Source organism: Portunus trituberculatus, chromosome 50 (genome assembly GCF_017591435.1).
Source record: "Portunus trituberculatus isolate SZX2019 chromosome 50, ASM1759143v1, whole genome shotgun sequence".
NCBI classification, from domain to species: domain Eukaryota; kingdom Metazoa; phylum Arthropoda; class Malacostraca; order Decapoda; family Portunidae; genus Portunus; species Portunus trituberculatus.
Genome location: NC_059304.1, coordinates 25,600,226 through 25,625,870, shown reverse-complemented (window position 1 = coordinate 25,625,870; position 25,645 = coordinate 25,600,226). Strand labels below are relative to the sequence as shown.

The 25,645-nt window shown below is 38.7% G+C and overlaps 1 protein-coding gene across 4 annotated transcripts in view; it reads right to left on the bottom strand.

The window, feature by feature from the left end:
- Positions 1-25,645, bottom strand: part of LOC123500100 (guanine nucleotide exchange factor subunit Rich-like) — a 303,302-nt gene that overhangs the window by 201,070 nt on the left and 76,587 nt on the right. For all 4 annotated transcript variants that reach the window (XR_006673172.1, XM_045248758.1, XM_045248759.1 and 1 more), the window contains one exon: positions 25,336-25,608. Coding sequence is in view for 3 of the 4 variants with exons in the window: in XM_045248758.1 (XP_045104693.1) it covers positions 25,336-25,608 (273 nt within the window). In the remaining variant the exon portion in view is untranslated. The remainder of the gene's footprint in view (positions 1-25,335; positions 25,609-25,645) is intronic.

Here is a 25,645-nt window from a genome sequence, read left to right as displayed (position 1 = left end):
AGCGCTTCGTGTACTGGTGAAACGCTGACATGAGTTTCGACAGGGGATGCTTGCAGCCTATGTCAATCTCAAGAAGGCGTTTGACTCAGTGCATCGAGAGACACTCTGGGATCTTCTGCGTCTCCATGGGATTCCTGCAAGGATTACTGGTTTATGAACTGGCCTCTACTCCAGGACTGTGAGTACTGTGAAATGTGGAGGGGGCGTGTCCAGCTTCTTCCCTGTGAATATGGGAGTGAAGCAGGGATGCGTGCTTGCTCCATCACTTTTTAACATTTGCACGGACTGGGTACTAGGCAGAGTTGTAGACCAAAGTCTTTCTGGAGCATCTGTCGGCAATACTGAGATTACAGATCTTGCTTTTGCCAATGATGCAGTAATCGTTGCTGAGTCACTGGAGGTTCTGGTAATGGCTCTAGAGGCACTGCACGAGGAGGCAAAGTCCCTGGGACTCCAGGTTTCCTGGCCAAAGACCAAGGTTCAGGTATTTGGATGCCTACTGGATGAAACAGTACAGTCTGTCCATGCATGTGGTGAGGACATTGAGATCTTGGAAAGTTTCACATACCTTGTTAAGTGTAGTGTGTAACGACAGTAAGTCGAGCCAGGAAGATGTACAACGGATTGGTCTGGCTCTAGGCATTATGGACTCGCTCAACGAGTATTTGGCATTGTCGGTACCTGTGCAGACGGACAAAGATTTGGATCTTCAAGTCGCTGGTGATCCCTGTCTTACTCTATGGTTGTGAGACATGGACACTGAACACCGATCTGAAGAGGCAAATTGATGTCTTTGGTACTAGATGCCTTTGCAGGATCATGGGGTACAGCTGGTATGACTTTGTGTCAAATCAGCGATTGCTCCATGAGACTGATTTGAGGCTGATTACCAGCACAGTCCGTCAGCACCAACTGTGACTATATGGGCACATGGCACACTACCCAGAAGCCGATCCTGCACATCGGGTTGTCTCCAATAGGGATAACCCAGCATGGAGGATGCCAAGGGGATGTCCATAGAACTCGTGGCTGCGGAAAGTTGATGCCTCCTGCTGGGAGTTACTTGGCATGGGAAGGGAGCCTGCATGGAGACCTGCGAGGCATGACCGCCTGGAGTGGCACCATAAGGTAGGCGAGGCAATGCGCCCCACAGCGTATGCCCCATGATTGATTGGTAGGTAGGAATATCCACTGTAGGAGTGCATTACCCTCCCATCTCCTGAAACTCAAGTCCTTCACATCTCTACCTGAAATCAAGTCAAATCTTCTTTCCAATTCATTAAAAACTCTTTCATCATTAAAACATCCAGATATAGCTAGCTTATCCCATGACATCTAACATCTAGGTAAAAATACCACAAATTTTCCCTTTTTTTCCCTATTCATTTTACCCAAACAATTCCACTGCCACTGACACTATTATGTCAAGTAGTGCAAACTGGATCAGATAGATGGATAGGAAAAAAAAGATGTATCACTTCAGGATACTTTATAGCAGGGGTAGGCAACCCTTGGCACAAATGCCAATTGTGGCAAGCTGATGACTTGTTACTGGCATACAAATGCACGGGTCACCATTTTTCTATGTACATTTTTGGTAATCAAGGGCAACATAGAAGGTTCAGAAGAAAATTTTCATAGTTTTCTTGGGGGCTTCTATGATCCAATGTAGTGAGTTCACCAATGTAAACTATTTTGTTTTATTGTTAAGTTCAGACAAAATTATACTTAAGCTCAAATATATGTCTTGACCTGTTAAGCCATCAAAACTGTGCAGTCAACTCTAAATTAACACGAGGATTATGTTCCTGGAGATGTTGTGATATTGCAAATTGCATTATTCAAACATAATTTTCCCATACAAAAACAATGATAATGGTGGAGGGAGGGGTTATGTTCCTGGCCACTGGGAAAGTCTGCCAATTTTGAAGATTTTATTACTCAAACCTTAAACAAAAAAATACTGATACATCACCAAGTCAAGAAACAATAAAAACACACGTTCTGTGAGACCCTTAAACGCCCACCCCCCTCTCCTTTTTTCAGTAGTTTACTCTCTTTTAATAATGCAAATTAGTTTGATAATTTAAACCGTCTTATTCTACACTCAATATTGAAATAAAAGAATTCATTTTTGTTTAAGAAATGTACAGTAAAAAAAATTTTCTTACTAGGAATAGATGAATTAAAGATATAGATTCCCATGTGGTCTACTGGCACCTTTAACAAGCATTTAATGACTGCTTGAAGGACATTGCTGAGGTAACAAAGGAGGGGAGGAAGACAAGGGATCATCAGAGTCAGAGTAGACTACCTCCACACTATTGCCACCTCTCCATAAATCATATGCTTGCCTTCATTCTCTCACACTGCTCTCTATCTTTCTATCTCTCCCTCTGTTTTTCCATTTAATAGTGTTTTTTAATTACTTCTGAAATCCTTCTAACTTTTTTCCACATTGTCATTGAGGCAAAAATTAAGGCATGTTCTATACAAAAAAGTGTTCCCCACCCTAAACGTGGCATCTTGGCAGGTAAGTGTGACCGTGCCGAGTGTTCGCCGCTGGACCTGATACCTCACATACTTATTACTATTATCCCATACAGCAAATACTTCCAATAAACGTTATACATTGTGCTATCCCCTCTTCTAAAAACAATGAGGAAAGAAAGTGTGTGTGTGTGTGTGTGTGTGTGTGTGTGTGTGTGTGTGTGTGTGTGTGTGTGTGTGTGTGTGTGTGTGTGTGTGTGTGTATTTACCTAGTTGTAGTTTTACAGGGCCTGGGCTTTATGCTCGTGTGGCCCCGTCTACATATCTACACTTATCCAATCTTACTTTAAAAGTATGCACACTCGTTGCAGACACTACTTCTTCATTAAAACTGTTCCACGTCTCAATACATCTCTGCGAGAAACTATATTTTTTAATATCTCTCAGACATCTTCCTTTTCTCAGCTTTTTACTATGCGATCTTGTGCTTCGGATGTCATATTCTTCTCTCAGGATCAGTTTCTCATTATCCACTTGGTCCATTCTGCTGATCAATTTATAAACTTGTATCAGGTCTCCACTCTCCCTTCTTTGTTCTAGGGTTGGTAGATCCATAGCCTTTAGTCTCTCCTCATATGTCATCCCTTCAAATTCTGGAACCATTCTTGTAGCTTTTTTTTGTAGCCTCTCCAATTTCCTTATGTGTTTCTTTTTATGAGGGGTCAACACTACTCCTGCATATTCCAATCTGGGTCTTATTATAGTACTTATCAATTTCTTCATCATTTCTTTGTCCATGTAGTGAAATGCTACTCCAATATTCCTTAGCAAATTATATGTTTCTCTAAAAATTCTATCAATATGGCTTACTGGTTGATTGTTTTCTTCTATCGTCACTCCTAAGTACTTTTCCTTTTTAACTTTCTCCAGTTCTACTCCATCTCCCATCTTATAGATTCCCACAGGTCGTCTTTCACTCTTTCCCATTTCCATGACATGGCTTTTGTTCACATTGAATTCCATTTCCCACTTCTTACTCCATTCCCAGATCTTATTTAGGTCTTCTTGCAGTATTTCACAATCCTCCTTTTGCTTTATAACTCTGCACAGTTTCGTATCATCTGCAAACAGATTTATGTAGCTGTTCACTCCTTCTGGCATGTCATTAATATAAATGAGGAAAAGTATTGGTGCCAATACTGACCCCTGTGGCACTCCGCTTTCTACTGCTCTCCACTTGGACTTCATATCTTTAACTACCGTCCTTATTTCTCTCCCCTCAAATAATTTTCTATCCATCTCAATGTGCTTCCTTTTAAGCCACCCTTCTCCTCTAACTTCCATAGTAATCTTGCATGTGGCACTTTGTCAAATGCCTTTTTTAAATCCAAATAAATACAGTCAACCCATCCTCTCTCTCTTGTACTCTATCAACTATTCTAGAATAGAAACTCAATAAATTAGTTACACAAGACCATCTTTTTCTAAAACCAAATTGGCTATTTGATATTAATTTGTTGTCTTCAAGGAACTCAATCCATTGTTTCTTTATTATTCTTTCACACATCTTGCATATTACACTAGTTAGTGATACCGGTCTGTAATTTAAAGGTTCTTCCTTCCTTCCGCTCTTATATATGGGAACCACCTCAGCTCTTTTCCATTCTACTGGTACTGTTCCATTTTCTATTGAGCATTTTATGATGTTGTATATAGGACTTGCTAGTTCTTCCTACATTCTTTCAGTATTCTGCCTGAGACTTCATCTGGTCCCATTGCCTTCTCTTCATCCAGTTCCTTCATTAACTCTTTTATTTCAAGCTTGGTTACTTTAATCTCTTTCATATAGACTGTCTCTATTACTCTGTGGCCTCTCAAATTTGGATTCCTTAGTAAAGACCTCCTGGAATTTTTTATTTAATAGTTCTGCCATACTTTTGGGTCTTCCACCATCCCGTTCTCTCCTTTTAACCTTTCTATTGTTTCTTTTGCCTAATTTTTCCATTTATGAATCTATAGAACAATTTTGGTTGCTCCTTACATTTTTCGACAATGTCTTTTCAAGTTCTTTTCCTCTTCCTTCCTCACCTTAACATATTCATTTCTCGCTGCTTTGAAGTTTTCCTTATTTGCTGGATTTCTATTTCTCCTCCACCTTTTCCATGCTCCATCTCTTTTCTCCTTTGCCCTAGCACACCTTGCATTAAACCAATCTTTCTTTCCTTCTTCTTTAGGTCTATATTTTGGGACATATTCCTGACTCCTGTTTTGTATATTTCCAAAAATAAGTTATATTTGTCTTGCATTGTCTCTGAGTTTTCCATCTCCTCCCAGTCTACGTTTTAAAATAGTTCTTGAGATTCTCAATATCAGCCTTTCTGTAATTTAATCGGTCTCCTTTGTATGAATCGTCTCTATCTTCCTTTCCTCTTCTATATCTATTTCTAATATTGCATGGTCACTCTTTCCCAATGGGCACTTATATCTTATATCATCGTTCCTTTGTATATCCCTTGTAAAAACTAGGTCCAATCTCACCGGCTCGTCGTTTCCTCTGAATCTTGTGCATTCCTTTACTCTCTGGTCCATCATATTGTTTATCATTAGGTTCAAGAATCTTTCTCCCCAGGCTTCTTCCCCCATACAACTTTCATAATTTTCCCAGTCCACTTCTTTACAGTTGAAATCTCCTACTAATATCACTTTTCTTCTTTTTTTAACGATTCTCATTAGACTCCTTATTGTGTCATCTATCATGTCTTTATATTCTTGATTGGTCCATGAATTTGTTTTTGGTGACACATATGTTACAATGATTGTTAACTCTTTTTTATCAATATGTATCTTAACATACAGTATTTCTGCTTTTCCTTCCCTACATTCCACTTGGTTTATCACTATCTCCTTCCTTAACATTATCATGACTCCTCCTCCTCCTTTACCCCCTCTGTCTCTTCTCCATACATTATACCTATTATCCAAGTCTATTTTGATTGCCTCATTTAGTTTTGTTTCAGCCAGGCATACAATATCTGGATTTTCTTTCTTTATGTAATCTCTTAATTCTAATTTCCTTGATAAAACCCCGTCTATGTTCCTATACATCATTTTTAGTCTCTTGCCTTTATCACTTTTAGTTAAATTTGTTCCACTTTTTCATCTTCCTTCTCTTTTATATACCATTTCCTTATCCTGTCTCCTACAATTCTCCAAAAAAAAATGCCTTTTTTTCCTCTTCTGACCTTTCATTATTTTTTTCCCTTACTGCTGCTGCCAGTTCATTGTATCTCTTCCTTTCTTCCTCATTTCTATCTTTCTTTATATAGATATCCCTGCAGCCTTCTGTTTCTCTGAGTTTTGTTGTTCTATATAATAATTCTTCTGTTGCTGCTTGTGATTTTAGTAGTATTTTAATTGGTCTCGTTTTTCTTCTTGATATGGTCCCATTCTGTTTATTTCTTCTACTTCTTCTTCTAAGTTCTGCATCTTCGTCGTTTAAATTTTTTAGTAGGTCTTTGACTGATTTAATTTCTTCTTTTTCTCTTCTTGGTCTATATCTTATATCTTTTTATTCCAAATACGATTACACTCTTCTTCTTTTTTTCCGCAATTTCTCTAACTAGATTTTCTTTTGTCTTGAGGACTCCTATCATTTTGTTTGTCATATTTTCTTCTTTTTCTTTTAGTTGTTCTTGAATCACCTGAAAATCATCCTTATCTTTCTTATCTTGGACTCTCCATTCTTGTAATTTTTTTTTAATCACGTTCTGTACTCTTTCCTCTTCTTTGTTTACTAGATCTTTCAGCTTCTCTTTTTCTTTCTCGGCTTTACCAAGTCCTTCTTCCATCTGTTTCTTGTAGTTAGCTACTTCCTTTTTCAGTTCTTCGTTTTCCGCTCTTAGCCTAATGTGTGTGTGTGTGTGTGTGTGTGTGTGTGTGTGTGTGTGTGTGTGTATTTACCTAATTGTATTTACCTAATTGTAACATACGGGAAAAGAGCTATGCTCGTGTTGTCCCGTCTCCATATCTATTAATGTCCAGCTTTTTCTTAAAATCATGAATATTCCTTGCGTTGACCACTTCCACGTCTAAACTATTCCATGCTTCCACCCTTCTATGAGGGAAGCTATATTTTTCACATCTCTCCTATAAGTGGCCATTTTAGTTTTTCCCATGCCCTCTCGACATTCTTCCATTCCACATACACAGATCTTCCCTATCCATTTTTCCATGCCAATCATCACTCTGTATATTGCTATCAGGTCTCCCTTTCTCTTCTGTTTTCCAGGGTTGGAAGTTGCATTCTTTTCAGTCTGTCTTCATAAGTCAAATCTCTTAAGTCAGGCACCATTTTCGTTGCAGCCCTCTGTACTTTCTCTAGTTTCCTTATGTGTTTCTTTAAGTTCGAGCCCACTGTATTGTTGCATATTCAAGCCTCGGTCTTATCATTGCAGTAATTATTTTCTTCATCATTTCTTCATCTAGATATACGAACGCCACTCTTATGTTCCTCAATAAGTTCAATACTTCTCCAATTATTTTGTTTATATGTCTCTCTGGCGATAGGTCATTGGTAATTGTCACCCCAAGGTCTTTTCTTCATGACTGGTTTTATGTCTTCATTTCCTATCTTGTACATACTCCTGATTCTTCTTTCACTCTTGCCAAACTCTATTTTCTTGCATTTTGTCGTGTTGAACTCCATTTGCCATGTACAGCTCCATTTCCATATTCTGTCCAAGTCTTCCTGGAGTAGTTCGCAATCTTTGTCACATCTCACTTTTCGTAACAATTTTGCATCGTCTGCAAATAGGCTCACATAACTGGACACCCCATCCACCATGTCATTTATGTAGACTGAACATTACTGGTGCCAACACTGATCCCTGTGGAACTCCACTCTCCACCAATCCCCATTCTGATGGTCTGTCCTTAATTATTGTTCTCATTTCTCTTCCTACCAAAAGTCTTCCATCCATTTTAGTAAACTGCCATGCACTCCTCCTACCATTTCAAGTTTCCAGATCAGTCTCTGGTGTGGTACCTTATCAAAGGCCTTTTTTAAATCCAGATATATTCCATCAGCCCAACCATCTCTTTCCTGTATTACATCTATCACCCTCGAATAGTAACATATCAGGTTTGTCGCATGAACGCCCTTTCCTAAAACCAAATTGACACTCACAAAGTATGTCATTTTTCTCCAAGAAGTCTGTCCATCTAGTCTTCACCACCCTCTCACACATCTTAGCTACCACACTTGTAAGTGACACTGGTCTATAGTTCAATGGGTCTCTCTTGTTACCTGATTTATAGATTGGGACAATGTTAGCTCTTTTCCAGTCTTGGGGCACTACGCCTTCCCTTAATGAGGCATCAATTACTTCACAAACTTTTTCTGCCAATTGCTCCCTGCATTCTCTTAAAATCCATCCTGATACCCCATCAGGTCCCACAGCTTTTCTCACTTCTAAACTCCCCATCATGTTCTTGATCTCCTCCACCGTTACTTGAAACTCCTTCATAATCCCTTTCTGTTCCATTACCAGTGGTTTGTCAAAAGCAGTCTCCTTTGTGAATACCTTCCGAAAGCATCCATTCATAGCCTCTGCCATTTCCCTGGGATCTTCACTGTATACTCCATTTACTTCTAAACTTTCAATACTTTCTCTATTTTTGATGTTGTTGTTCACATGTCTGTAAAAAAGCCTTGGTTGGTCTTTACATTTATCAATTATATCCTTTTCTTGTTTCTTTCTTTCTTCTCTTCTAATCAACACATATTCATTTCTTGCTCTTTTGTAACTTTCCCACTGCTTAATCCGTCTTTTCCTTCTCCACCTCTTCCATGCATCCTCTTTTCTTGTTCTAGCCTTTTCACATCTATCGTTAAACCAGTCCTGCTTTCCAACTTCTCTATGTTGTCTTATTGGTACAAATTTTTCTCACCTTCTTTGTATATTTTATAAATTCCTTCCACTTTTCATTTGCTCCCTTAGCACTCTTGAATTTCATCCAATTTGTCTCTTGAAAGAATTTCTTTAGGTTTCCAAAATCTGTCTTGGCATAATTCCATCTTCCCACTTTATATTCTTCATTTCTTCTAGATTTCTCTTCGTCTATCACCTTGAACTCCAAAACTGCATGATCACTCTTGTGATCATGCATGTGTGTGTGTGTGTGTGTGTGTGTGTGTATTCACCTAGTTGTAATTTTACAGGGCCTGGGTATCATACTCGTATGGCCCCGTCTCCATATCTACACACATCCAACTTTCCTTTAAAACTATGCACACTCCTCGCTGACACCACCTCCTCACTCAAACCATTCCACACCTCCACACATCTTTGTGGGAAACTATATTTCTTCACATCCTTCAAGCATATTCCCTTGGCTATCTTTTTACTATGCGATCTTGTAGTTCTATTTAAGTTTTCCTCTCTCAACATCATTTGCTCATTATCCACTTCATCCAGTCCATTCAACAGTTTATAAACCTGTATTAAATCTCCTCTTTCTCTTCTTTGTTCCAAGGTAGGCAAATTCATTTCTTTTAATCTCTCCTCATAGGTCATTTCTGCCAATTCCGGAACCATTTTTGTTGCCATTCTCTGCAATCTCTCCAACTTCCTTATATGCTTCTTTTTATAAGGGGACCAAACCACTCCAGCATATTCCAATCTTGGTCTAATTACCATACTAATTAATTTCTTCATCATATCTTTATCCATATAATGGAAGGCTAATCCAATATTTTTATCAAATTATACGTTTCTCCAAACATCTTATCAATATGAGCCTCAAACTGCCCATGGTCTTGTATTATCACTCCCAAATCCTTTTCTTTTTCCACCTTTTCAACACTACTTCTTCACCCATCTTATATGACCCTCTTGGCCGTCTTCCACTCTTCCCCATCTCCATCACATGACTTTTGCTCAGATTAAATTCCATTTGCCACCTCTTGCTCCACTCCCAAATCTTATCCAGGTCTGCCTGTAAAATTTCACAATCTTCTTCACTCTTCACACACCTACACAACTTCGCATCATCCGCAAACAAATTAATATAACTGTTTACTCCTCTGGCATGTCATTAATATATACAAGGAAAAGTATTGGTGCCAGCACTGAGCCTTGTGGGACTCAACTCTCCACCACCAACCAGTCCGACTTTGCATCCCTTATTACCGTTCTCATCTCCTCCATCTCAAGTAGTTTTCCATCCACTTTAACACTTTTCCTTTCAGTCCTCCATAAATCTCTACTTTCCATAACAGTCTCTTGTGAGGTACCTTGTCAAAAGCTTTCTTTAAATCCAAATATACACAGTCCATCCATCCTCTCTCTCTTGTATTTTGTCAACCACTCTTGAATAAAAGCTCAGTAGATTTGTTACACATGACCTCCCTTTCCTGAAGCCAAATTGATGATCCGATAATAACTTATGATCCTCCAGGAACCGTATCCAATATTTCTTTATCACCCTCTCACAAATCTTACCGACTACACTTGTTAGAGACACAGGTCTATAGTTAAGAGGCTCTTCCTTACTGCCTCCCTTATAAATGGGCACCACTTCAGCTCTCTTCCACTCTACTGGTACTTCCCCTGTTTCTAATGAACACCTTATAATATCATATAATGGATCAATCAATTCTTATCTACACTCCTTCAATAATTTTCCTGAAACTTAATCTGGTCCCATCGCTTTATCGTCTTTAAGTTCCTCCAACATTTTATATAACTCCTTTTTAGGTATCTTAATGTCATCCATGTACAAATTTCATAACTCCTTCTTTATAATATTTCATAAAAATCTCATATTTCTTTTGCACTTCTCTGATTTGTAACATCTCCTCCCAATCTAATTTTCTGAAATAATTTTTCAAACTTTCTGTGTCCATCTTTCTATAATTCAATCTACCACTCCTGTATGTCTCATCCTTCCTTCGCTGTGTTGTTGCTATCTGCATTTCCATAACCACATGATCACTCTTTCCCAAAGGACACTTGTATTGTATATCTCCACATAGGTACACTTCTCTCGTTAACACCAAATCCAGTCTAGCCAGTTCATCATCTCCTCTATATCTAGTATTTTCCTTCACCCTCTGTTCCATCATATTTTCCATCATTAGATTAAGAAATCTCTCTCCCCATGCTTCCTCTCCAACACCACTTACTAGATTTTCCCAATCCACCTCCTTACAATTAAAATCTCCTACTAGTATCACCTTTCTTTTCCAGATAATACACTTTCCAAACTCTGTAAAGTATCCTTGATCATAATGTCGTATTCCCTTAATGTCCAAGAATTTGTTTTAGGAGGTACATAGGTCACCATTATTATTAATTCTTTTCCATCACTTTTATCCTTATGCTTATCACTTCTGTGTTGTTCTTCCCATACCAAACCTTATCCACATTTATTTATTTCTTCGTCATAATCATAACTCCTCCTCCACCTTTACTCTCCCTATCCTTTCTCCATATATTATATTTATTATCCAAATTTATCTTTGTTTTTCATGCAATTTTGTCTCAGTCAAACACACTATATCAGGCTTCTCCACTATCATATAGTCTTGCAATTCCAATCTACTTGACAGTATCCCATCTATATTTATACATTATGGTCCACCCACTGCTCCTCTAGGGGTTCCTCCGTATTCCTTCTTTCCACATACCACTTTCTGACTCTCTCCCTATAACTCTCCAAAAAACTTTCTCTTTCCTCCTCAGACCGCTCATCATTTTTCCTTCTCGCCTCTTCCACCAATTCCTTATATCTTCTCCTCTCTTCCTCATTTCTATTCTTTCTCACAAACACCTCTTTACAACCTTCTATCTCTCTTAACTTTGATGTTCTATATAGGATATCCTCCAGATTGTTGTGACTTCAGTACTACTTTAATCGGTCTGCTCACTCCCTCCTTATACGGACCCAGTCTATGGATCTCTTCCACTTCTTGTAGGTCTTTTTTTCATCATCATTTAGATTTTTGAACAGATCTCTTACCGTTTTTAATTCTTCCTTAATTCTCTTAGGCTTATATGTTATATTTTGTTCTTTCATCCCAAATATTAACACACTCTTCTTTTCTGCTATTTCCCTTATCAATGTTTCCTTATTCTTCATTACATTAACCAGTTCCTTGGACCTTTCTTTTTTGTCTTCCTTCAACTGATCTTTAATTATTTCTTGTAATCCAACCATCTCTGCTTCCCTTGACTCAGTCCATTGTGTTTTCTTCAGTTCCCATTCCCTTTCAAGCCTTTCATTCTGCTCACTAATCATTTCCTTAAAGTCATCTTTTTCCTTTACTACTCTATCCATTTTCTCCTCCAACCATCTCTTGTATTTTTCAACCTCCACTCTCAAGTGCATTCTCATCCACCAATCGTTTTCATTTTCCTCCAGTCTCTTAACTCTTTCCTTCATAGCCTTGCGGAATTCTCTATCCTGCTCCTCCTCACTCCTCTGAACTTTTAATTCCTTCACTAACTCCTCAAATTTCTTCTCCAACATTACCAATCTACCTTGCAATGTTGCCCCTGTTGAAGCTGGACTCATGCTTTGACTGGCCACTTTCAGCTTTGCTCCCTGGGCCTCATCAACATATTTTGAATTTGGTAATTTATTTCTTACCGGTCTATCCATTTTTCTTACTCTTCCTGGGAACATGTTGTGTGGTCACTGGGGCCTGGCCTATACGTGTGTATGGTTGGATGCGTTGGCTGCTATGGCTGGCCTTTGTGTGGTTCCCGCTCTGTCGTTTGGAGTGTGGAGGTTCTCACACTTCCAATCACTCCCATGTACACGCCACCAGGCTACGTTCACTCTGTACACTCTTCACTTGCTCTGGTCGCCCCTCAATAGCAATAACTATTCTCACTAAAGCACATTGCTTAGCGTGTGGAGTGTTAGTTAGATGCTCTTCACACGTCCGCTCTCCATGGAGCGCGGAGTGTGTGTGTGTGTGTGTGTGTATTTACCTAGTTGTATTGTACAGGGTTCAAGCGGGGCTCATAGTGTCCTGTCTCTATATCTCCATTTATCTCATTATGTGCTGTAACAACTTCATTATCCAATATATTCCATTTTACCACCATTGTGTGGAAAACTGTATTTTCCAATATTCTTCACACACTAACTCATCCTAATCTTTTCATGTTTTCTTGTCCTTCCATCTTCTTCTGTCAACAGCACCAGGTCTTCTTTGTCTATCTTTTCAATGTCATTTACTATCTTATACATTGTTATTAGGTCCCCACGTTCCTTCTATCTTGTAAGGTTGGCAGTCTCATTTCCTGCAGTCGTTCTTCATATGTGAGGTCCTTTAATTCTGGCACCATCTTTGTAGCAATCTTCTGTATCCTTTCCAATTTTCATATATCCTTTATAGAGCTCAGAGACCATACCACTGCTGCATATTCCAGCCTTGGGCGTACCATGCTTGTGATGATTTTTTTCGTCATCTTTATTCATGTAAAGAAAAGCCACTCTTATATTAGTCAACATTTTATATGATAGTCCAAATATCTTGCTTATGTGTTTTTCAGGGATCAAATTTTTCTGTATGATCACTCCCAGATCTTTTTCCTCTTTACTCTTCATTATTTGTTCCTCTCTCATCAAATAGTTCCATACTGGTCTTCTCTTACTCTTTCCTAGTTCCATTATGTGACATTTCTTGGCATTCAACTCCAATTTCCACTTCCTGCTCCATTCATAGATCTTGTTTATATCTTCCTGCAACAGCAGACAGTCCTCTCTGGTAATGATAACTGTTAGCAACTTTGCATCATCAGCGAATAAATTTATATAATTGTTTATCCCAATGTGAACGTCGTTTACATAAATCTGAAACATAATGGGGGCTAACACTGACCCTTGTGGCACTCTGCTAGTTACTTTACCCCAAGATGAGTACGTATCTCTGATCACAGTTCTCATTTCCCTATCCTTCAAATAATCTCTTGTCCATTCTAGCAAAGTTCCTCACAGTCCTCCTAGGTTCTCTAGTTTCCAAAGTAGTCTTCCATGACGGACTTTATCAAAAGCCTTTTTCAATATCCAGGTATACTGTGTCTACCCATCCATCTCTGTTTTCAAGTCCTGCAATAACTTTCAAGTAGTAGCTTAAATAAGTTTGATACACATGACCGCCCTGTCCTGAACCCAAATTGTCTGTTTGATATGTCTTGCTCCTCTTCTAGAAATATAACCCATTTTTCTTTGATAATTATTTCACATAACTTCCCTATGACAGCTGTAAGTGACACTGGTCTGTAGTTTAGTGGTTCAGTTGCCTTTCCTCCTCTAAATATCAATATTACATTGGCTCTCTTCCATTCTAATCGAAATTTCCTTTCATTTATTGAACTTGTAATTATTTCCCAAATTGGATTCAGTAGTTGCTCTTTACATTCTTTTAACACCCAGCCTGATACACCCTCTGGCCCCATTGCTTTTCTGATATCCAATTTATCCAATAACCTTCCAATATCCTCCTTGTGCACTGCGATTTCCTGTAATCCTTAGCAATGCAATGTCCTATTAGGTTCTGTGAAATCATCTTCTGCAGTGAACACCGTTTTGAAGCTCTCATTCATTATTTATACATTTCCTTCTCTGTTTGGTATGTCTTCCCTCCTTTAATTACTTTTTTTATTCTTTCCTTGTTCTTCATTTTGCCATCTATAAACTTGCTAGAAAAGTTTGGGTTCGTCTTTGCTTTTATTCACCTTATCTTTCTCAAAATCTTTTTTCCTCTCTCCTTATTCTAATATATTCATTTCTTGCATCCTTATACTGTCGTCTGTTATTGTCATTTCTCTGTTTTACAAGTTTCTTCCAAGATTTATCTTTTGCCTTTTTAGCTTCTATGCATCTAGCATTGTACCAAGTGTATATTTTTTTTCTTAACTCTATAAAAAGGTATATACATATTATTTAACTCCTTCATTATATTTCTGTAAGAATATTTCATATTTCCCTTGTATTGTCTTTCCGTACATAATGTTTCTCCACTCAATATCAGCAAAAAAAGATCCTTAAATTTTCAAAATCTGCTGTTGCATAATTTAATCTCTCTCTCCTTTATAGTTATCTCTGTAACTTATCCCATCCTCCTCCTGTATTTGCATCTCTAATGTCACATGATCACTTCTTCCCTTTGGACTAGGATATTGTATGATTGGAGGGAACTCTGGTTTCTTTGAGAATACTAGGTCAAGCAGCAATGGTTCTTCTTCCCCCTGTACTTAGTTGATTCTTCCACCCATTGATCCATTGTACTAACCATTGTCAACTGTAACATTTCCTTGCTCAACTGTCCAGCATTATCCATTACCTCCAGCTCTTTCCAGTTGACTTTTTTACAGATAAAGTCTCCAACAAAAAGAATTCTTCCATCTCTTCTCATCATGTTATCTAGACACTAAATCACCTCTCTTTGCATATCTTTATGTTCTTCAGTTCAGAGTGTGTGTGTGTGTGTGTGTGTGTGTGTGTGTGTGTGTGTGTGTGTGTGTGTGTGTGTGTGTGTGTGTGTGTGTGTGTGTGTGTGTGTGTGTGTATTTACTTATTTGTGTATTACAGGGCCCGAGCTAAGCTCTCTGTGACCTGTCTCCTTGTCCATTCCTGTCATATCTCTCTTTCATCTGATTGACACACACCACGTCAACGACATCACGTCTCAGTTTATTCCACTTATCAATGCTATGATGCGGGACACTGTATTTTCTCACGTCATTTAGACAGATGTCCTTTATTAGCTTTTTCCATGTCCTCGGAGATGATTACTTGTGGTCACCTTTATCAACTCTCTGTCCAGTATGTCAATCTTGTTCACCAATTTATACATAGTTATCATGTCTCCTCTTGTTCTTCTCTCTTCTAATGTGGTCAGCCCCAGCTTCCTCAGTCTTTCCTCATAGTCTAACTCCTGAGTCCTGGTACCATCCTTGTTGCCAGCCTCTGTACCCTTTCCACCTTCTTCACATTTTTCTTCATATGCGGTGACCAGACACATGCTGCATATTCTAACTGGGGTCTTATTAAGGTACATAATATCTTCTTCATCATTCCTTCATCTAGGTAGTGGAATGCAAGGCCAATATTTTGAAGCATGTTGTATGTTTTCCAAAAATCTTGTTAATGTGTTTCTCCGGTGACAAGGTGTTTTGCAGTTACTCCTAAGTCTTTCTCCTCATTGGTCTCTTTAATTTTCTCATCACCCAGCCTGTAATCCCTGTTTGGTCTGTATCTACTTCTTCCCATTTTCATAACATGGTCTTGTCAATATTAAATTCCATCTGCCACTCCTTACTCCACTCATATATTTTATCAAGATCTTCCTGTAACTTGTTACAATCTTCCACATTCTTTACTCTCCTCATAATTTTAGTATCGTCCAAACATGTTCATGTAACTGTCAATTCCTACTGGCATATCATTAACATAAATCAAAAACATGATGGGACCCAGCACTGACCCTTGTGGAACTCCACTGGTTACCTTCTTCCACTCAGACTTCCTTCCTCTCACCACTGTTCTCATTTCTCTTCCCACTAAGTAATTTTCCATCCATTTTGCTAGTTTATCATTTACTCCTCCAATCTTCTTTAGTTTCCACATCAGTCTATTGTGTGGTACTTTATCAAAGGCCTTTCTCAAGTCCAGGTAGATAGCATCCACCCATCCCTCTCTATGTTGTAGTATGTCAGTCACTCTTGAATAAAAACATAATAAATTGGATATGCACGATCTTCCTTTTCTGAAACCAAACTGTCTTTCACTCAGAATGTTTTCACTTTCTATATACTCACTCCACTTAGCTTTAATTATCTCTTCACATACCTTGCACAATATACTAGTCAACGATACTGGTCTGTAATTTAGCGGTTCCATTCTACTACCATTCTTATATATAGGCACAATGTTAGCTCTTTTCCACTCTTTCGGGACTAATCCTGTTCATATGGAGGTTTCCACAATATCAAATACGGGGTTCAACAATTGATCCTTACATTCATTTAGCAACCTTCCAGATATGCCATCAGGCCCCATTGATTTAATAATATCCAGATTGCTTATAATTTTCCTTACATCTTCCTTAGTAACCATGATGTCCTGCATTTGCTTTATTTCTGTAGGCCTTCCTCCCATAAAATGCTCCTTCTTTGTAAACACTTTGCAAAAGTTGTCGTTCAAAATTTCAGCTATATCTCCAGCATCCTCATATACTTCTTCCCTGTTTTTTAACTTTTCTATTGCCTCCCTTTTATTTAGTTTTCCATTTATGAATTTGTAAAACATTTTTGGGTCACTATCACAGTTTTCCACCACCCTCTGTTCATATTCCTTCTATGCTGTTCTCCTTACTTCAACATATCTATTCCTTGCTGTTTTGTAGACTTCTCTTGATAATACATCACTGTTTTTCTTAAGTTTCTTCCATGCCTTTTCTTTGTTCTTTTTGCTTCTTCACAATTTCTATTAAACCACTGTTTATTATTTAAAGTCCTCTTTCTGTGATATGGCACAAACTTTTTCACAGCAGAGTTATACAAATCCATAAATTTATCGTATTTCAATTGCATATCCCTTTCCTGGTATACCAGGGACCAGTCAATTTCATTAAAGAACTCCCTTATATGGTTATAATTTGCCCTAGTATAATTTAATTTTTCCTCCCTGCATTCCACAATCTTATTCGTGCTTAATTCCGTATCCAGCTCAAAGCTTAGGACATCATGATCACTTTTCCCCAAGGGACATTCATGTTCAATTTCCTCTTTGAGAGAGATTCCCCTGGTAAATACCAAATCCAACCTTACTGCAACATCTTGTCCCCTGCACCTTGTTGGTGATCTCACCCACTGTGTCATCAAGTTATTTGTTGCTACCTTTAACAATTCTGCCCACTCACCACCGTTCACCACTTTGTAGTCTTCCCACACTATTTCTTTGCAATTAAAGTCTCCAACTATCATCACTCTATCCTTTCTGATGAGTTCTTGCTTCATTCTGTCTAGAGTATTTCTCATCACCATTTGGTACTGTTCATATTCCCAAGCACTGGTTCTGGGTGGTATGTATACTGTTATAATATTAATGTCCCTCTTGCCATCTGTTATAAGCATACTTATCACTTCCTCATTTCTCTTACTATAGTTCACCTCCTTCACTATCAGATTTTCCTTAGTAAGAACCATTATACCACCACCTCCTTTATTTTTTCTATCATTTCTCCATACTTTGTAGTGTTTTACAACAAACCAGTCTAGCTTTATTTCAGGCCTTAGCTTTGTTTCCACTTAACACATTATGTCCGGTTCGTTATTTCTTAGGTAATCTATACATTCTAGCCTCTTAGACAGAAATCCATCTATGTTCGTGTAAGTCACTTTTATTCCATTCCTAGTCTCATTCTTCCATGTAATGCCTATTCCGTCTGTTTTATCCACCACTTCTTTAGCCTCCCATTTCTCATCCTCCAAAAAAACTTGGTCTTTTCCTCCTCTGTTCTTTCGTCATTCCTCTCCTTCACTTCAGTTACAAGCTCCTTCATTTTCATTCGCTCATCTTGTGACATATTTCTTCTTATGTAAATTGTTTTGGTTTCCTCAGAGTCCTTAAGTTTCCAAGCCCTCCTCAACAAGGCCTCCGCTGCCACCTGAGACTTTAATTTCAATTTTAATGGTCTATTCTTGCCTTCCTCAAAAGCTCCCAATCTCACACTTTCTTCTACCTCAGCATATAAGTCCTCTTCTTCCACAGAGATCTTGTTCAGTAAAGACTTAATCTTGTCATCTTCCTTATCCCTCCTGTCCTGCCAGTTCCTGTTAGTTTCTTCCCTCAATCCTATTATGATCACACATTTTTTCTTTTCAGCAATATCTCTCACCACATACTCATTTTCCTTTAGTGCCTTTACCATTTCCGTCTGCGTAATCCCTTTATTTTCCTCTTCCTGCTTTCTTACTATCTCCCTAAACGACCTTTGTACCTCCTGATGTTCATGGTTCACTTCTTTCATCCTGGTATCAATTATATTAAGGCAGTGCCTGGATTCTTGCATCCATATCCAATTTCTCCAGTCCTTTTGGCGTAGTTATAAAACCTTCAAAGTCTCTGGCTTGTCTAGACGCCATTTTTGTTATCGTCAGCTGATTACGGCCAAAACAATCACCGCCCACACTCTCCTCTCAGGGATCACTCTCCATATCCCTCACTTTCAACACTAAGCGACAGTTAGACATTAACAGGACACTAACTTAGAGTTACCCAGGCCCTGCAACACCATAGGTATTTTCCTTCTTCCCATCCACAGCCAGAGACAAGCCGTCCTCTCTCAGCGACGGCGACTGTGTGTGTGTGTGTGTGTGTGTGTGTGTGTATTTACCTAATTGTATTTACCTAATTGTAACATACGGGAAAAGAGCTATGCTCGTGTTGTCCCGTCTCCATATCTATTAATGTCCAGCTTTTTCTTAAAATCATGAATATTCCTTGCGTTGACCACTTCCACGTCTAAACTATTCCATGCTTCCACCCTTCTATGAGGGAAGCTATATTTTCACATCTCTCCTATAAGTGGCCATTTTAGTTTTTCCCATGCCCTCTCGACATTCTTCCATTCCACATACACAGATCTTCCCTATCCATTTTTCCATGCCAATCATCACTCTGTATATTGCTATCAGGTCTCCCCTTTCTCTTCTGTTTTCCAGGGTTGGAAGTTGCATTCTTTTCAGTCTGTCTTCATAAGTCAAATCTCTTAAGTCAGGCACCATTTTGTTGCAGCCCTCTGTACTTTCTCTAGTTTCCTTATGTGTTTCTTTAAGTTCGAGCCCACTGTATTGTTGCATATTCAAGCCTCGGTCTTATCATTGCAATAATTATTTTCTTCATCATTTCTTCATCTAGATATCTGAACGCCACTCTTATGTTCCTCAATAAGTTCAATACTTCTCCAATTATTTTGTTTATATGTCTCTCTGGCGATAGGTCATTGGTAATTGTCACCCCAAGGTCTTTTCTTCATGACTGGTTTTATGTCTTCATTTCCTATCTTGTACATACTCCTGATTCTTCTTTCACTCTTGCCAAACTCTATTTTCTTGCATTTTGTCGTGTTGAACTCCATTTGCCATGTACAGCTCCATTTCCATATTCTGTCCAAGTCTTCCTGGAGTAGTTCGCAATCTTTGTCACATCTCACTTTTCTAACAATTTTGCATCGTCTGCAAATAGGCTCACATAACTGGACACCCCATCCACCATGTCATTTATGTAGACTGCGAACATTACTGGTGCCAACACTGATCCCTGTGGAACTCCACTCTCCACCAATCCCCATTCTGATGGTCTGTCCTTAATTATTGTTCTCATTTCTCTTCCTACCAAAAGTCTTCCATCCATTTTAGTAAACTGCCATGCACTCCTCCTACCATTTCAAGTTTCCAGATCAGTCTCTGGTGTGGTACCTTATCAAAGGCCTTTTTTAAATCCAGATATATTCCATCAGCCCAACCATCTCTTTCCTGTATTACATCTATCACCCTCGAATAGTAACATATCAGGTTTGTCGTGCATGAACGCCCTTTCCTAAAACCAAATTGACACTCACAAAGTATGTCATTTTCTCCAAGAAGTCTGTCCATCTAGTCTTCACCACCCTCTCACACATCTTAGCTACCACACTTGTAAGTGACACTGGTCTATAGTTCAATGGGTCTCTCTTGTTACCTGATTTATAGATTGGGACAATGTTAGCTCTTTTCCAGTCTTGGGGCACTACACCTTCCCTTAATGAGGCATCAATTACTTCACAAACTTTTTCTGCCAATTGCTCCTGCATTCTCTTAAAATCCATCCTGATACCCCATCAGGTCCCACAGCTTTTCTCACTTCTAAACTCCCCATCATGTTCTTGATCTCCTCCACCGTTACTTGAAACTCCTTCATAATCCCTTTCTGTTCCATTACCAGTGGTTTGTCAAAAGCAGTCTCCTTTGTGAATACCTTCAAAGCATCCATTCATAGCCTCTGCCATTTCCTGGGATCTTCACTGCATACTCCATTTACTTCTAAACTTTCAATACTTTCTCTATTTTTGATGTTGTTGTTCACATGTCTGTAAAAAAGCCTTGGTTGGTCTTTACATTTATCAATTATATCCTTTTCTTGTTTCTTTCTTTCTTCTCTTCTAATCAACACATATTCATTTCTTGCTCTTTTGTAACTTTCCCACTGCTTAATCCGTCTTTTCCTTCTCCACCTCTTCCATGCATCCTCTTTTCTTGTTCTAGCCTTTTCACATCTATCGTTAAACCAGTCCTGCTTTCCAACTTCTCTATGTTGTCTTATTGTGTGTGTGTGTGTGTGTGTGTGTGTGTGTGTGTGTGTGTGTGTGTGTGTGTATTTACCTAATTGTATTTACCTAATTGTAACATACGGAAAAGAGCTATGCTCGTGTTGTCCCGTCTCCATATCTACTAATGTCCAGCTTTTCTTAAAATCATGAATATTCCTTGCGTTGACCACTTCCACGTCTAAACTATTCCATGCTTCCACCCTTCTATGAGGAAGCTATATTTTTCACATCTCTCCTATAAGTGGCCATTTTAGTTTTTCCCATGCCCTCTCGACATTCTTTCATTCCACATACACAGATCTTCCCTATCCATTTTTCCATGCCAATCATCACTCTGTATATTGCTATCAGGTCTCCCTTTCTCTTCTGTTTTCCAGGGTCGGAAGTTGCATTCTGTTCAGTCTGTCTTCATAAGTCAAATCTCTTAAGTCAGGCACCATTTTGTTGCAGCCCTCTGTACTTTCTCTAGTTTCCTTATGTGTTTCTTTAAGTTCGAGCCCACTGTATTGTTGCATATTCAAGCCTTGGTCTTATCATTGCAGTAATTATTTTCTTCATCATTTCTTCATCTAAATATCTGAACGCCACTCTTATGTTCCTCAATAAGTTCAATACTTCTCCAATTATTTTGTTTATATGTCTCTCTGGCGATAGGTCATTGGTAATTGTCACCCCAAGGTCTTTTTCTTCATGACTGGTTTTATGTCTTCATTTCCTATCTTGTACATACTCCTGATTCTTCTTTCACTCTTGCCAAACTCTAATTTCTTGCATTTTGTCGTGTTGAACTCCATTTGCCATGTACAGCTCCATTTCCATATTCTGTCCAAGTCTTCCTGGAGTAGTTCGCAATCTTTGTCACATCTCACTTTTCTTAACAATTTTGCATCGTCTGCAAATAGGCTCACATAACTGGACACCCCATCCACCATGTCATTTATGTAGACCGCGAACATTACTGGTGCCAACACTGATCCCTGTGGAACTCCACTCTCCACCAAGCCCCATTCTGATGGTCTGTCCTTAATTATTGTTCTCATTTCTCTTCCTACCAAAAGTCTTCCATCCATTTTAGTAAACTGCCATGCACTCCTACCATTTCAAGTTTCCAGATCAGTCTCCGGTGTGGTACCTTATCAAAGGCCTTTTTTAAATCCAGATATATTCCATCAGCCCAACCATCTCTTTCCTGTATTACATCTATCACCCTCGAATAGTAACATATCAGGTTTGTCGTGCATGAACGCCCTTTTCTAAAACCAAATTGACACTCACAAAGTATGTCATTTTCTCCAAGAAGTCTGTCCATCTATTCTTCACCACCCTCTCACACATCTTAGCTACCACACTTGTAAGTGACACTGGTCTATAGTTCAATGGGTCTCTCTTGTTACCTGATTTATAAATTGGGACAATGTTAGCTCTTTTCCAGTCTTGGGGCACTACACCTTCCCTTAATGAGGCATCAATTACTTCACAAACTTTTTCTGCCAGTTGCTCCTGCATTCTCTTAAAATCCATCCTGATACCCCATCAGGTCCCACAGCTTTTCTCACTTCTAAACTCCCCATCATATTCTTGATCTCCTCCACAGTTACTTGAAACTCCTTCATAATCCCTTTCTGTTCCATTACCAGTGGTTTGTCAAAAGCAGTCTCCTTTGTGAATACCTTCCGAAAGCATCCATTCATAGCCTCTGCCATTTCCTGGGATCTTCACTGCATACTCCATTTACTTCTAAACTTTCAATACTTTCTCTATTTTTGTTGTTGTTCACATGTCTGTAAAAAAGCCTTGGTTGGTCTTTACATTTATCAATTATATCCTTTTCTTGTTTCTTTCTTTCTTCTCTTCTAATCAACACATATTCATTTCTTGCTCTTTTGTAACTTTCCCACTGCTTAATCCGTCTTTTCCTTCTCCACCTCTTCCATGCATCCTCTTTTCTTGTTCTAGCCTTTTCACATCTATCGTTAAACCAGTCCTGCTTTCCAACTTCTCTATGTTGTCTTATTGGTACAAATTTTTCTCACCTTCTTTGTATATTTTTATAAATTCCTTCCACTTTTCATTTGCTCCTTAGCACTCTTGAATTTCATCCAATTTGTCTCTTGAAAGAATTTCTTTAGGTTTCCAAAATCTGTCTTGGCATAATTCCATCTTCCCACTTTATATTCTTCATTTCTTCTAGATTTCTCTTCATCTATCACCTTGAACTCCAAAACTGCATGATCACTCTTTGCTAAAGGGCACTCCACCCTCATCTCCTCAATGACCATTGGCTCTGTACTAAAGACCAAGTCCAGTCTTGACGATGCTCCCTCTCCTCCAAACCTAGTATCTTCTTTGACCCACTGAGTTAACACATTTTCCATTGCCAGTGTCAATAGTGTATTTCCCATGTTGTCTCTGATCCTTCCATTGACCAGTCCTCCCAACACACCTCTTTACAATTAAAATCTCCCATCATTATAGTTCGTTCACAGCCACCCAACATTTCTTCCAGACATGTTCCTGTATCACTTATCATTTCTTCATATTCCTGTACTGACCATGCATTTGTCTTAGGTGGTACGTACACCACTATGTAGTGCCTCTTTTTCCTTCATTAGTTTCTGCTCTGATCTTTAGCACTTCTGCCTTTCCCATACCTTCTTTCACTTGATCCACCTTTATATCTTTTTAACCAGCAACATCACTCCTCCTCCCATCTTACCTACTCTATTTCTTTTCCAAACATTATATTTCCTTCTCCAACCATCATCAGGTCTTCTCCCTCTCTCAGTTTTGTTTCAGTAAGACCCACAATATCTGGGTTCTTGTCCCTCAAGTAATCGTTGAGTTCTAAAATCCCGATATCACTCCATTTATGTTGGAATACATTACATTCGCTCATACGTAAGTTTCTTTAGTCCTTTCTTGCTGTACTTTTCTGGGTTATGAACCACTTCCTCAGTCTCATATCCAAGATTCTCCAGAAAAACTCTTTCTTCTCCTCTTCTGTCCTCTCTTCATTTTTTTCAAAGCCTCCTTTCTCAACTCATTTAACATTTCTCTTTCCTTTTCACCGAGATCTCTTCTCAACCAAATCTTCCTTGTTGTTTCCTGCTGGGCTAGCCTCCATGACTTCTCCACCAATTCATCTACATCCTTTTGTGACTTAAGTTTGATTCTTATTGGCCTCATACCTTCTCCTGTGAACTTTCCAATTCTATGGAAGTCCTCTATTTCTTGTACTAGGTCTTTTCCCTCCTCCTGCACCACATTAATGATATTATTTATCACCTTTTTTATGTTTTTCTCTCTCTCCATTTTACTCGGTGTCTTATCCTCCTCCACACCAAATATCACCACACATCTCTTTTTGTCTACAGTTTCCCTCACCAATGTCTCATTTGACTTAATAACCTTCACCACTTTCTCAGCAATCTTCTCTTCTATGATCTGTGTGTGTGTGTGTGTGTGTGTGTGTGTGTGTGTGTGTGTGTGTGTAATGTTGGGAGACAGGCACACATAAGAAACTTTCCACTCTCCACATACACAAACATGACCATATGGAAAATAATATATGTAATACTATTCATGAACACAATCCAAGCACATTCACTCGTCATAATGAACTAAAGTATGGTGAATGCTGGAAGACAGCAAAAGAAACTCACCTCTCCATTATCTCTGAAATGGTGTGAAAGATATATAAATAGAACACCTCTGATCAAACTAGCCAACCATTACCATCCACATTTACTAGTAGGCATGAGATATCCTAAGTCTTAAGATATTGGAGAGTTTTGTGATACACAGCCAATCCCATGTTTATGAGATGAAGTGTGGCCATGTGACACCCAATGAATGACCCTGAGAATGGTCAGTGATGTAATGATTCCCCTCTTTCTTTTTTTCTCCATATATGTTCAGTACATCAAGCTGCACAGCTACTTCATTGTCTTCATTCATCTCATCCATAATTGCTGAGTACCTGCACTGATTTTTCTTGTTAATAAAAACAGTAAAGAGCTATTTTGGTGGTAGTATCAATATAATATAGATAAAAGTGAAAGTACAAAAATTATTCTTATTTATTTTCATTTTACTGCTTTATTCTTTTTATTCTATCTATGTAGCATGTGTTTCATTACTTTAGGCAATAACTGCATTTACATATATTTCATGGTTTTTATAGGTCTTAGGGAGCACATATATAAAGGATTTGAAAGCATTATCTTTTTGTATTCAATCTGGTGTGCTATGCAACCTATCGCTTTACAATTGGATTTTCAAGAATGCAACCCAATTGTATATCAGGGAATACCTATACAAGGATAAGCAAGATGGGAATGCTTTGATAAGGAATGGGATGCTCTTCTATGACCACCTTCACAGGGGCAAACTCCTGGAGAAACAGCATCATCAGAAAGATAAATAACAATACAATCATACCAAAGTGCTCTATTCACCTGTGCAGGTTGAGGAACAGTAGTAAGGAAGGAGTTGTCCAACTTGTGATCACGTGGATACAGCCTCAGTTCATCTGTGTTAGCAGGGATGTTGTAGGCCCCGAGAACCAGCCATGTTGACCTCCACCACAGCAGTCCTCCTGTTACCACAAAGTCTCGCTCCTGGCTCTCATTGCCAAACAGGTGCCACCGTCTTAACCGCAAGGAATAGTGGGTGACCCCATTCCGCCCTGCTACACCCACCAACTGTCCAGCCTCGTCCACACATGTATACTGGAGTGGGAAGGAGAAAAAGTGAGTTGGGGTTAAG